General features: G+C 45.1%; 1 protein-coding gene across 3 annotated transcripts in view; it reads right to left on the bottom strand.

The window, feature by feature from the left end:
* CD109 (CD109 molecule) overlaps nucleotides 1-12,158 on the bottom strand; it is a 119,205-nt gene that overhangs the window by 36,957 nt on the left and 70,090 nt on the right. For all 3 annotated transcript variants that reach the window (XM_072999675.2, XM_072999673.2, XM_072999674.2), the window contains one exon: nucleotides 10,305-10,419. In XM_072999675.2, the coding sequence (XP_072855776.2) occupies nucleotides 10,305-10,419 (115 nt within the window). The remainder of the gene's footprint in view (nucleotides 1-10,304; nucleotides 10,420-12,158) is intronic.

Below are 12,158 nucleotides of genomic sequence, written 5' to 3' on the forward strand. Positions count from 1 at the left end.
CTGAGGAGGAACAACAAAAGACGTCTGCCCACAAGACATCAAGACACATGGTACTCAAGGCCGACAACTTTATGTTAGCAAAATAACTTTTAAAAATTCTACTAATGCCTTTCCCTGGTGTTAAAACAGTACATACTTGTTTGCCCTTTCAGACTAGCCAAGATCTAGCCGCCTTACTCTTTCTAATGGCAGGGCCAGCCGTGGCCTCAAAGGCAGTGGAATTCCAGTTCCTGCAACACTGCACAACGACCCACTAGATTATTCCAGATTTCACAGCTGACTCACCAGCTTTGCTCTAGGTTTCTCACAAATTTACCCACCTATTCACTAATCTATTCCAAAACCACTAATTGGAATCTTTAGTAGCTACAAAAGATAATGAGAACATGCAGTAGTTTTGCCACGTATTTTCAAACACAACTTTCCTAATCAGCCAATGCATTAAAAAAGAAAAAGGTCATCATGTGGCTGGCTGAGCAAGACAGTTGTGATATTTAGAAAAAGAAGAAAGTCTAACTATACACAAAGATGTCAGTTTAAACATCTGGATCATGCCATGTTCACAAGAAACATCCAATGGGAAAAGATTCCATATGAAAAATTTTTAAAGCTGTACCACAGCAAAGACACTTAATTAGTGCCAGATGCAACTCATTCCTATAAACGGTTAACTTTTTAGCAGTTTGCCTGTGTAATGCTCAGTTAGATGTTCCTATAAAAACATTCTTCGTGTGTGATAGCATATAACATATTTTTACCATATGGAACGTTCAATAGGAATTGAACAATCCAACAGTGTACAGTGGGGAAATCAGCCACTATGAGAGCTGAAACGGAATCTTGGCTTTGGATTTATTAAAAACTACTCCACTGTAGCCAAATATATACTTTCATAAAAGTCTGAAGTGGCCAAGTTTCAATCTGTCTCTACCTACTTTTTTTTAAAAGAAAGGAATAATATTGACCTTAATCTCATATGAACTAGAAATAAAATCGAAGATCCAAATCTGAATTCCTGAATGAGGTGATACTCATAATTAAAAGTTTAATTTCATATATAATTGTCAGATACCTGGAGCCAAATTACAACTCTTTCTTTCTCGCTGATTATCATCACGCTATTATATCAGTAATTTGAACACTAGACACTGCTCAAAGTACTGATATGTATTTATTTTAAATATTCATAAACTCCTTTCTCTGAAAAAAAAAACCAAAAAGGGGAAACAAGAAAGCCTGTTGCTAGCAGACAGCAAGATCCAGTCCCTGTTTTCCTATCACATGATCCTGCTTATCTACTCATTTGTTCCAAGGTCTTGATCTGCAACATGCCATGGGAAGGATGGTTGTTGGAGATGCAGGAAAGGACCTTCTCCATAACTGTGCCCAGATTATCCAAATGCTTGTCCCAGAACATCTCTTGGCTTCTCCCCCGCTGAACATCCAAGTAAAAAATTTTGAGCAGGCTGGTTTTTAAGTAATTACAGTGCTGTCACTATTTTTTAAATCTACTTTTCTCCTCTCCTGAATTGGATTTTACTTATCATGTAACATGCTTTCTTTTGTGTACATTAATTGTGCCTTTAGCCTCTTAAATTGGGAGAGAAAGACAAGATCCAACCATCCATCCATCCATCCATCCATCCATCCATCCATCCATCCATCCATCCATCCATCCATCCATCCATCCATCCATCCATTCAACTTATATGCCACCCACACTACCCAAAGGTCTCTAAGCGGCTTACAACAATTTAAATACAGTAAAAACAATTAAAATATATACTCTTAAAAATTGCCATGAGGATCCACAGTTGATATTATTTCAAGTAATGAAGCCACAGACTTGTGGGCTCCCTCACAGCTCACCCATGATTTTCTCTTTCTGAGCTAGAAGCACCTAAGCAGCTAGCATTTCTGCTGCAGAAAGGAAGCCCTGCAAAATTACAATATGCCAAGGTGTCCTCTACAGCAGTGGTTCCCAACCTTGGGCCTCCAGATGTTCTAGGACTACAACTCACAGAAGCCTTCACCATCACCATTCCTGGCCAGGATTTCTGGGAGATGAAGTCCAAGAACATCTGGAGACCCACGGTTGGAGAGCACTGCTCTATAGCACTCTCCTACTGAGCGGCTGGGGGTGGCACAGGTTGGGGAGGACTGTTGGAAATCTCCCAAGAACATCAGCAAGAGAGAACATTTGTGAGACAGGAAAAATTCTCCTCATGTTTTCCACCCTGTTGGCTGGTGCCTCTCTCTGTCTGAATGAGAAGGTGCACCTACAGTCACGGAAGCTTCAGCTGTTCTCCTGTTTAGTACTAACTAGTGTGCTTGGCAGATTCCTTTTTGTTTATTGCAAGCTTTTTAGATGGATCTCATTGATATGGATAGCAGGACCATGTAAAGATACAATTAAAACATTTATATAATTAAGGCTCCAAACATGTCATTGTCAAAGAAAAGCAAATTCTTTAGTGTGGGAGGCTAAAATCTCACAAGCCATTGTGCTGGGATGGGAGCAGAAACAGTACTGAAGGTCGAACTTCCAAAGTGCCCAGCCTCCAAGTAACAAGACAATACAGGATTGCAACTTTAGCAACAAACACTTCACAGGGCTGCTGTAAGACTAACCTGTTTTAGAATACTATACACAGATGTGGAAGTGAAATCTCATTACTTATGCCTCCCTAAGAGCACAACCGACATTCCTTTCTCAGAGAGGAGGGAAACGGGGTCCCAGAATAACCATTGCCATTGGAGAATAAAACCCCTGGCTTATGAATATGCGAGACAACTAAAAGTAATCTTCATTTTGAACTCTGCTTTTTTTATTTGATGCAATAATACCTTCTCATCTGATTTCTTAAAACTTGAGTGCCATCTAGAGACTTTACATACTTCCTGCAGTCTTTTGTTTGCTCTTTCCCTTCACCTGATCCTTCTGAAGCAATCTCCCTCCAAAAGGAAGGGCGGGCTACAACACATACTGCATTTACTGTACTCTGCCCAAGTAAGTCTTTTTTACTCAGGTCTATTTCTGAATTTGGTTCTCCACCATGCTCTACTCCCCTCTGTGGCTTGAAGAGCTGCTGAGGGTGGGGGAAGTTCTGGGCCTCCTGTTGTCTTCCTACTTCTTCACTCGTGGCCAACTCCATGTTGACATGATTTAGCCACATCTGCTATGATCCAGATGTGTAACCTAAGCAAACATGACTTCCCACCCCCACCCGAAGTAACAAAACCTCTGCGTCTAAGGAAAAGTAGCTTCCAGAGACAATGGCCCTCAGTGGCAACACGTCGGGGAAAGGATGTTCAATAGTAAATTTCTACTGTAACTTCCACACACACAGCATTTCCTCATCACCTGTTGACTTTAATCCCTGCTAGAGATGGTAAGCACGGCCGGACTTAACTAGGGTCCAGCCCCTGGGGCCAGACCGTCCACTCATGCGTCCACCAGCGGGGGGGCAGCCTCAGTCAGCTTTACAATCACTCCCGGGGCACCGCTCTCTTTCCGCTCATCTAGCCAACTCCCCATCCCCTCCACCACCCTCTCACCACAAAGATGTGCACTAAACACAAGAAAAAATCAGTATATTATCCTAGAGGTGCTTCAAGCATGCTCATCCCAGCTGCTTACTGAAACATGTAGTGGTGTCTCGCTTAACGAGCGCACCGTTTAACGACAAATCTGCACAGCGACACGTTTTTTGCAATTGCTAATGCGATCGCACTGCAATGTTTAGAAAATAGCTGATTGGCGGTTCCAAAATGGCTGCCGGATCAGCAAAATGGCCGCCCGCAGCGTTTTTGCACCCTACCCTCGCTTACCGGGCAGTGAAAATGGCGGCTGGATGGGGGAATCTTCGCTTACCGGTGAGTTTTTCCCCCATAGGAACGCATTAAACAGAGTTTAATGCGTTCCTATGGTGATCCCCCCGGCATAGTGACGAATCCAGATAGCGACGTTAATCCTGGAACGGATTAATGCCGCTATGCGGGGCACCACTGTACATAAGTTAGCCTTTAACCACATATATGCAGAGAAGACGTGGTGGCACTGCAGGCTAAACCGCAGAAGCCTTTGTGTGCTGCAGGGTCAGAAGACCAGCAGTCGTAAGATCAAATCCACGTGACGGAGTGAGCTCCCGTTGCTTTGTCCCAGCTCCTCGCCAACCTAGCAGTTCGAAAGCATGTAAATGCGAGTAGATACCTGTTACATAACAGCACTGATGTTACCTGTCTGTCATGGGTTTGGAGGGAAAGTTCCATCCTATGGGGAGTGGAAGGCGGGACATCAGGAGGAGGGGCTGTACTGTATAAATATGTGATGCCTGTGTGGTGAAGAGGAGATGCTGAGACAGACTGTGAGACACTGGGTTGGGACGAAGCAGCAGCTGGGGAAGAAGAAGCTGTTGTGGGAGTCTGGGTGTCTGACAGGGTACTACTGTGTGTCAGAGTACCAGCCTGAAAGGTTCAGGGGTCTGTTGGTTAGCCAGAACTGATGGGTTCAGGGTCTGTGCTTTAAGTTAAAGGTTCTAGGTGAACCAAACTGTATGCTTGTGTGTGTGAGAATAAGCCACGTTACTTTATTTTATTCACCTGATTGTTTTATTTACCCTGTTTGTATTTAAAATAAACCTTATTCTTTTAATTGTTTAAAAATCCATCCCTGGTCTGTGTGACTTATTATAGGGAATGGTTGGTGGCAGCTTAGTAACTGTGTGATAGATCCCAGTAGGTCTGGGTTTGTCACATTGATTGGTGGCAGCGGTGGGATACGACTGGTCCAGTTGTCCAGCGGTCCAGCAAAGCCTTGGCAGGTGTGCCCAGAGCAAGGGGGGTCTAGTCAGGGACAGTCTGAGGCGCGTAGGTAATCTTCTAGGTGTACCTCACGGGGAGGTGCGCTAGTAGAAGAACGTGCCAACTGGGGAGACTTAGATTAAGGTGCTCTGAGGCAGCCTAGTTTTGGCGGGAAAAAGCTGAGGAAAAACTGCGTAGCAACAGCGAGCTAGCTTGCCAGCTGAGAGGCCCAGCAGAGGGGGGTAGGCTCTGACTCGATACTGTTGCAAATTTAGTGCTGAAGAACAGCAGCAATCTCTGGGGAGAGCTGGTTCTGAGGCAAAAAGGAAAAAAGTGGTCGTTTTATTTTGAGGCTTGACTTTTTAAAGCAGCCTGTTCTGAGGGGGGGTATGCCCTTGACTCGAAGCCAAGTAGCAGAAATGAGTGAGGTGAAAGACCCCCAGATTGACCAAGGTTCTGAGGATGAATTTGGCTCAGTGCAAGGTGACAGCACAGGAGAGCAGGACCCAGAACTCAGAAAAATACTCATAGCCCAACAGCATGAACTGAGGGTGAGGGAAATGGAGGAAAGATTAGAGAGAGAAAAAATGGAGGAAAGGGAAAGAGAGAAACAGCGGCAATTTGAATTAGAGAGAGAGAGAATGGAAATGGAGAGGGAATTGCAGAGAGAGAAAATGGCGTTTGAATTAAAAAAATTGGAACTGATGAATCAGAACAATAATAATAATAGGGATTCTGAGGGAGGCCAACTGTCTAAGGCTGACCTGAAGAAATTCCCTGTGTACCACAAGGGAGATTGTCCTGAGGTGTTCTTTTCCTTAGTGGAAAGAGCGTTTGTGGACTTCTCAGTGAGGGAAACTGAGAAGATGACCATCATGCGGTCTTTAATCAGTGGTAGCCTGGCTGAGGTTTATGCCGAGATGCCTGAGGAATTGATGAAAGATTTTGCAGAGTTTAAAAAACTGGTGTTTGCCAGACATGGGATAAATGCAGAGCAGCTGAGACAAAGATTCAGGTCCCTCACCAAGAAACCAGAACAGACTTTTACCCAAGTGGGGGCCCAATTGGTGAGGCTGCTTGAGAAATGGCTATCGCAGGAGGGAATAGAGACCTATGAGCAGCTTAAAGACTTGATAGCCCTGGAACAGTTCTATTCAGTCCTGCAGGGGGAATTGAAATTCCAGGTGAGGGAAAGGAAACCGAAATCTGTGGCAGCAGCCGCAGAGATCGCAGATTTTATCTCCCAAATAAGAAAGCCCTTGGGTGAGGGGAAATCTGTAGGTAAACCCAAAGAAACCTACAGCAAGTACTCTCAGGGACCAGGGAAAAGCCAGCAAGGGGGAGGGGCCCATGGTGAAGGGAAGCCCTCAGGCATGAAACCAAGCCCTCAGAATTTGGAGGGAAAACCGAAACAAGAGGAGAGAGAATCCAAATACACTAGAAAATGCTATTTCTGTCAGGGAAAGGGTCATCTGATCTCAGAGTGTGAGAAATTAAAGCAGCTAAAAGGAATGGTGCCTCAGAATTCTAGTGGGACCAAGCCAAAAGCTGTGTTCTGTGTCCAGAAAGAGCAAAGCTCATTGTCACAGAGGGAGCCTGTTGCCATGACTACTCAGTCTGGAACAGCTACCTCTGCTGATCAGGCTGAGGAAAATGGTCCTCTTGGGGAGGTAAAGCGCTGCTTGCTGGTAAAAACAGATTCTCAGTTGTTTGAGACAGCCGGGGTGGACGTAGGAATACTTGACCGTCAGTATAGGGGGCTGCGGGACACTTGTTCCCAGGTAACCCTGTGCCATCCAGATATCATCCCTCGGGAGTTTATAATCCCAAATGAGAGCATAAAGGTGGCAGGGATTGAGGGGCAGATAATCTCTCTGCCAGTAGCAGAGGTACCTGTCAACTTTCAAGGCTGGAGGGGAGATTGGCGGATAGCGATTTCATCGACTCTGCCAGCAGCCGTGCTCGTGGGAAATGACCTGGCTGAACATGTGAAACGGGTGCTAGTGATTACACGCTCACAAGCCACCACAGGGACAGTTCAGGGGGGTAATGATGAGCCAGAGACGGTAGCAGAGGGGAGTTCAGAAGCTGTGGTGGAAACCTTAACCACAGACAGCAGATTTGGACAGGAGCAAAAGGCAGACGCCACTCTCCAAAAGTGCTTTGAACAGGTGACTGACGCCCAGCTAACACCTGAAACCCCAGTGAGATTTCTGGAGAAAAAGGGGATTCTGTATAGAGAGACCCTGAGGAATATCTCAAAAGGGGGAGATGGGATCAGGAGTCAGCTAGTGGTACCTGAAAAGTATCGCCCCATGATCTTACAAAGGGGTCACTCTGACATGTTTGCTGCACACTTAGGAGTGAACAAAACACAGCAGAGAATCACACAGAATTTCTACTGGCCTGACATAGGGAAGCAGATCAGGGAGTTCTGTAAACAATGTGATGTGTGTCAAAGGCAGGGGAATAACCGCGACAGGACCAAAGCAAAGTTGTGCCCTTTGCCTGTGGTAGACACTCCGTTCAAATGCATAGGGGTGGATATTGTGGGACCTTTGCCCAAGGCCACAAAGAGGGGGAATAGGTTCATACTAACAATTGTGGACCATGCCACAAGGTATCCTGAAGCCATACCCTTGACAAACATCGAAACTAACACAGTGGCCGATGCTTTGGTGGGGTACATGTCCAGGATGGGATTTGCCTCAGAGATAATCACAGATTTGGGCACATCGTTCACGTCAAAGCTCATGAAACGCTTATGGCAAATCTGTGGAATAAAGCACAAGGAAACCACTGCTTATCATCCGGAAAGTAATGGGTTAACTGAGAAGTTCAATGGGACTCTAATGCGCATGATTAGGGCTTACTTGGCAGAGAATCCAAACAATTGGGACCAGAAGCTGCAATCCCTTTTGTTTGCTTATCGATCAGTGCCACAAGCCAGTACCGGGTTCAGTCCATTTGAACTTTTATTTGGGAAAGGGGTGAAGGGGCCCCTTGATTTGATCGAGCAGGGTTGGGGGCAGATCGCCCAGGGTGACCCACAAGACGTTGTGACTTACATAGACACCTTGATGAATGACCTAAGGAGAAACCTAGAGCTAGCAGCAGAGACCCTGCCAGCTCAAAAGGTCAGAAAGAAAGCTTGGGATGACCAGGAAGGCAGGGAGAGGCGCTTTAACCCAGGGGAGGAAGTGCTTTGGCCTAGGCTCTGCAGAGAGAGCAAACTGCAGCTGGGTATCCCAGAAAGAAAATACTTGGGTCACAAGGTAGGGGGAGGAGTGATAAAACCCCTGGAGGCCAAAATAGAAGCTGTTCGTGATTGGCCCAGACCCAACACCAAGAAAAAAGTCAAATCATTTCTTGGGTTGGTGGGCTACTACAGAAAGTTCATCCCGAGGTTTGGCGAGATTGCGGCTCCGCTGACCGATCTGACGAGGAAGAAGACTGATGACAGCATCCCGTGGACCAGCGACTGTGAGGCGGCGTTCCAGAGGTTGAAGGAGGCGTTGATCAACTATCCTGTCCTGCGTGCTCCAGACTTCGACCGGGAGTTCATCATCTACACCGATGCGTCTAACAGCGGGGTAGGAGCAGTTCTGTGCCAGGAGGATGAGAATGGTGACCAGCATCCAGTGTCCTACCTGAGTAGGAAACTCCAAAAAGGTGAGAGACATTTGGCAACCGTGGAGAAGGAGTGTTTGGCCATAGTCTACGCGATCCAGAAGGCCAAGCCTTACATCTGGGGAAGACATTTTATTCTGTGTAATGACCATTCACCATTGCAATGGTTAAAGACAATGAAAACCCACAATAGCAAACTTATGAGGTGGGCTTTGAACTTACAGGACTATGACTTTGAAGTGAAGGTGGTCAGAGGGTCAGTGAACTGTGTTGCTGACGCCTTATCAAGAAGACCTGAAGACTGAAGACGGCGAAAGAACATGGACTATATGTATATAATGAAAACAAAAAGTTAAATGTACCTGGTTTTGAATTTGGTTTGTATTAATAAAGGTAAATTGATGTAATGTATATGGTAAAATGTTTAAATGCATATTTGCTATGGTTAACTTGGAGTGTAAGTATATGTAAGTATTATATGGTATGTATAACTGTTTTTGTGTATTTTACCTAGGTTGTTTTTTGGTGAAAAGCACTTTTAGCTTTCCCCCTACAAAACAACTTTTAAAGAGGGGAGGTGTTACATAACAGCACTGATGTTACCTGTCTGTCATGGGTTTGGAGGGAAAGTTCCATCCTATGGGGAGTGGAAGGCGGGACATCAGGAGGAGGGGCTGTACTGTATAAATATGTGATGCCTGTGTGGTGAAGAGTAGATGCTGAGACAGACTGTGAGACACTGGGTTGGGACGAAGCAGCAGCTGGGGAAGAAGAAGCTGTTGTGGGAGTCTGGGTGTCTGACAGGGTACTACTGTGTGTCAGAGTACCAACCTGAAAGGTTCAGGGGTCTGTTGGTTAGCCAGAACTGATGGGTTCAGGGTCTGTGCTTTAAGTTAAAGGTTCTAGGTGAACCAAACTGTATGCTTGTGTGTGTGAGAATAAGCCACGTTACTTTATTTTATTCACCTGATTGTTTTATTTACCCTGTTTGTATTTAAAATAAACCTTATTCTTTTATTGTTTAAAAATCCATCCCTGGTCTGTGTGACTTATTATAGGGAATGGTTGGTGGCAGCTTAGTAACTGTGTGATAGATCCCAGTAGGTCTGGGTTTGTCACCCCGGCATAGTGACGAATCCAGATAGCGACGTTAATCCTGGAACGGATTAATGCCGCTATGCGGGGCACCACTGTACATAAGTTAGCCTTTAACCACATATATGCAGAGAAGACGTGGTGGCACTGCAGGCTAAACCGCAGAAGCCTTTGTGTGCTGCAGGGTCAGAAGACCAGCAGTCGTAAGATCAAATCCACGTGACGGAGTGAGCTCCCGTTGCTTTGTCCCAGCTCCTCGCCAACCTAGCAGTTCGAAAGCATGTAAATGCGAGTAGATACCTTCCCTTGGTGGGAAGGTAAACAGCGTTCTGTGTATAGCCGCGCTGGCCACGTGACAACGGAAACTGTCTTCGGACAAACGCTGGCTCTATGGCTTGGAAACGGGGATGAGCACCGCCCCCTAGAGTCGAACATGACTGACTAAAATGTCAAGGGGAACCTTTACCTTTACCTTATGAAGAGAAGAAACCCTTCGCCTTCTGTTCGTTGTTTTGAATCAGTTTCATAATGTTTATAGTATTTAAATTCTGGTTTTTGTTTTAATAATTTCTATAAATTACCCTGAAATCAAAGTTTGATGAAAGGCAATACAAATGTTTCAAATAAATAAATGTACTTGTATAAAGAGCCATTGTGCAGGTTTCTGGTCTTGAAGATGAGGGTCAGTTTAGGAGCTAGATGGCTGAAAGCTTTTAACATAAAGCAAACCAGACTACTGCAATCAGATCAGAATTTTTTAAAAAATAGGTTGTTACCTCAATGGGCATTTTCATCACTCCCAGTCCAAGGTTTTCAGATATTATAAATGCACTAGCTACCCAGGAAGTAATAGTATCAGGAACAGTGACATTTAATGTTGCTTCAGTTGATCTATAGATGGAAAGAAGATAGAAGCATAATTTAAAAAAAAACACATGGATAACTATCAGTACTGTAGATCCAGGCTGATCTTCTTGCCAGATCAATTTCAAGAAGAGTAACAAAGGTACAAGTAAGAGTCAAGCATTCAGTTTCTACAAGGGCTGTAAGGAGCAATTCATACCACATGAGGCAAGGCATGTAAACACATACACTTCAAACATATACACATGTAAAACAGTAAGAAGTGTGAAGCAAAAGTACATTTTTTTTACATATTTTACAGATCCAACTGACATAAAGTAAGGAATGCTAGGTCCTTAATAGAAATCCACCACATGTTTATAGACCTTGCCTTCCTGCTTCAGACTTTATAATGCCGTGTCACTCAACATTGGTATACAACCAGCAAATATGAAGTGTACTTTTAATTCCCTCTGACACAGGAACATACCGCCTGTCTATAGCTCTCACTTTTCAAGAGTAGCATCTTTTGCATTCAACCTTGTGCATTTATGGTTGGCAAGGACGGACCCTCTTTAGGACAAAAGCAAAGGAGATGTTTTCCCTACCAACCAGCAGGAGTTGGCACTCAGGATTGTTTCTAACCCCTAACAAGCCAGGGAAATCATCCTAAAACAAAGGATGGGTTGGGAGACAAAACTAACCAGAGTGCTTGCTCTTGCCGGTTTCGAACAGACCATGATTGGAAGATTTTTGGCCTTCTTAGTTACTTTCACTTATAGTGGGATTGTCTGAATACCAGTAAGCGCCAGCACTCTGGCTCATTCACAGTAAGCCAGAACTTTAAAGACTGGTTAAAGTCACACCTGGAGAGGGAAATTGTTCATAGGGGACATGGAAGCTTCCTAAAAGAGAGATGTCCTCCTATCAACATCACCAGTGAGAGATTCTTCCCCACTCTAGCACTGTTGGCAATGAGTTTCCCTACATGGAAATGTCATCTGCATGACAATATACTGTAGTAGTAAGACTGAAATGGTCCTAAATTATAGAGACAATTCATTTGATCTGGGCCATAAATGAACATGAGAAAAAGTATCCACATGCACCCATTATTTTCAGTGGTAATGTTCAGGCAACAAGTTAAGATATCCAGATAATAACTAGCTACATTTAGATAATATCGTACTACTTTGGATCAATAACTGGAATGCACATTTCAAACACTTTCATGTAGGAAAACAGGGACAGAGAAGCAGTCCTTTAATGCCCTGTTCCCCAACCCCCGGTCCGCGGCCCGGTGCCGGTCCGTGGAGCTCTTTGAAGTGGGCCGTGGAGACAGATTGTTTCCCCCCCCCACGCATGCGCGGGAGGGCGTGTCATACATTTGAATTCCAGAGTGGTTAAAACGAAAGTTCTGTTGCGCGCCATTGTGGAGAGAGAAGACAGTGAGCACCGGGTTTGTCTCCTTTTCTTCCCCGTCAGTTTCTTCGTTTCTCTCCCCCCCCACTCCTCCAGCCCAGGATAGAAAGCCTGTGCTTTCAATGGGGCAACGATCCAGCCTCCTTTCTATCCTGGGCGGCAGAGGGGGGGAGGAGGGAAAAAGAGCCCCTTTCGTCCCCGTCAGTTTCCTCGTTTCTCTCCCCCCCCCCCTCCAGCCCAGGATAGAAAGCCTGTGCTTTCAATGGGGCAACGATCCAGCCTCCTTTCTATCCTGGGCGGCAGAGGGGGGGGGGGAGGAGGGAAAAAGAGCCCCTTTCGTCCCTTCAGTTTCCTCGTTTCTCTCC

The sequence above is a fragment of the Pogona vitticeps genome, chromosome 1 (assembly GCF_051106095.1).
Source record: "Pogona vitticeps strain Pit_001003342236 chromosome 1, PviZW2.1, whole genome shotgun sequence".
Taxonomy (NCBI): Eukaryota; Metazoa; Chordata; class Lepidosauria; order Squamata; family Agamidae; genus Pogona; species Pogona vitticeps.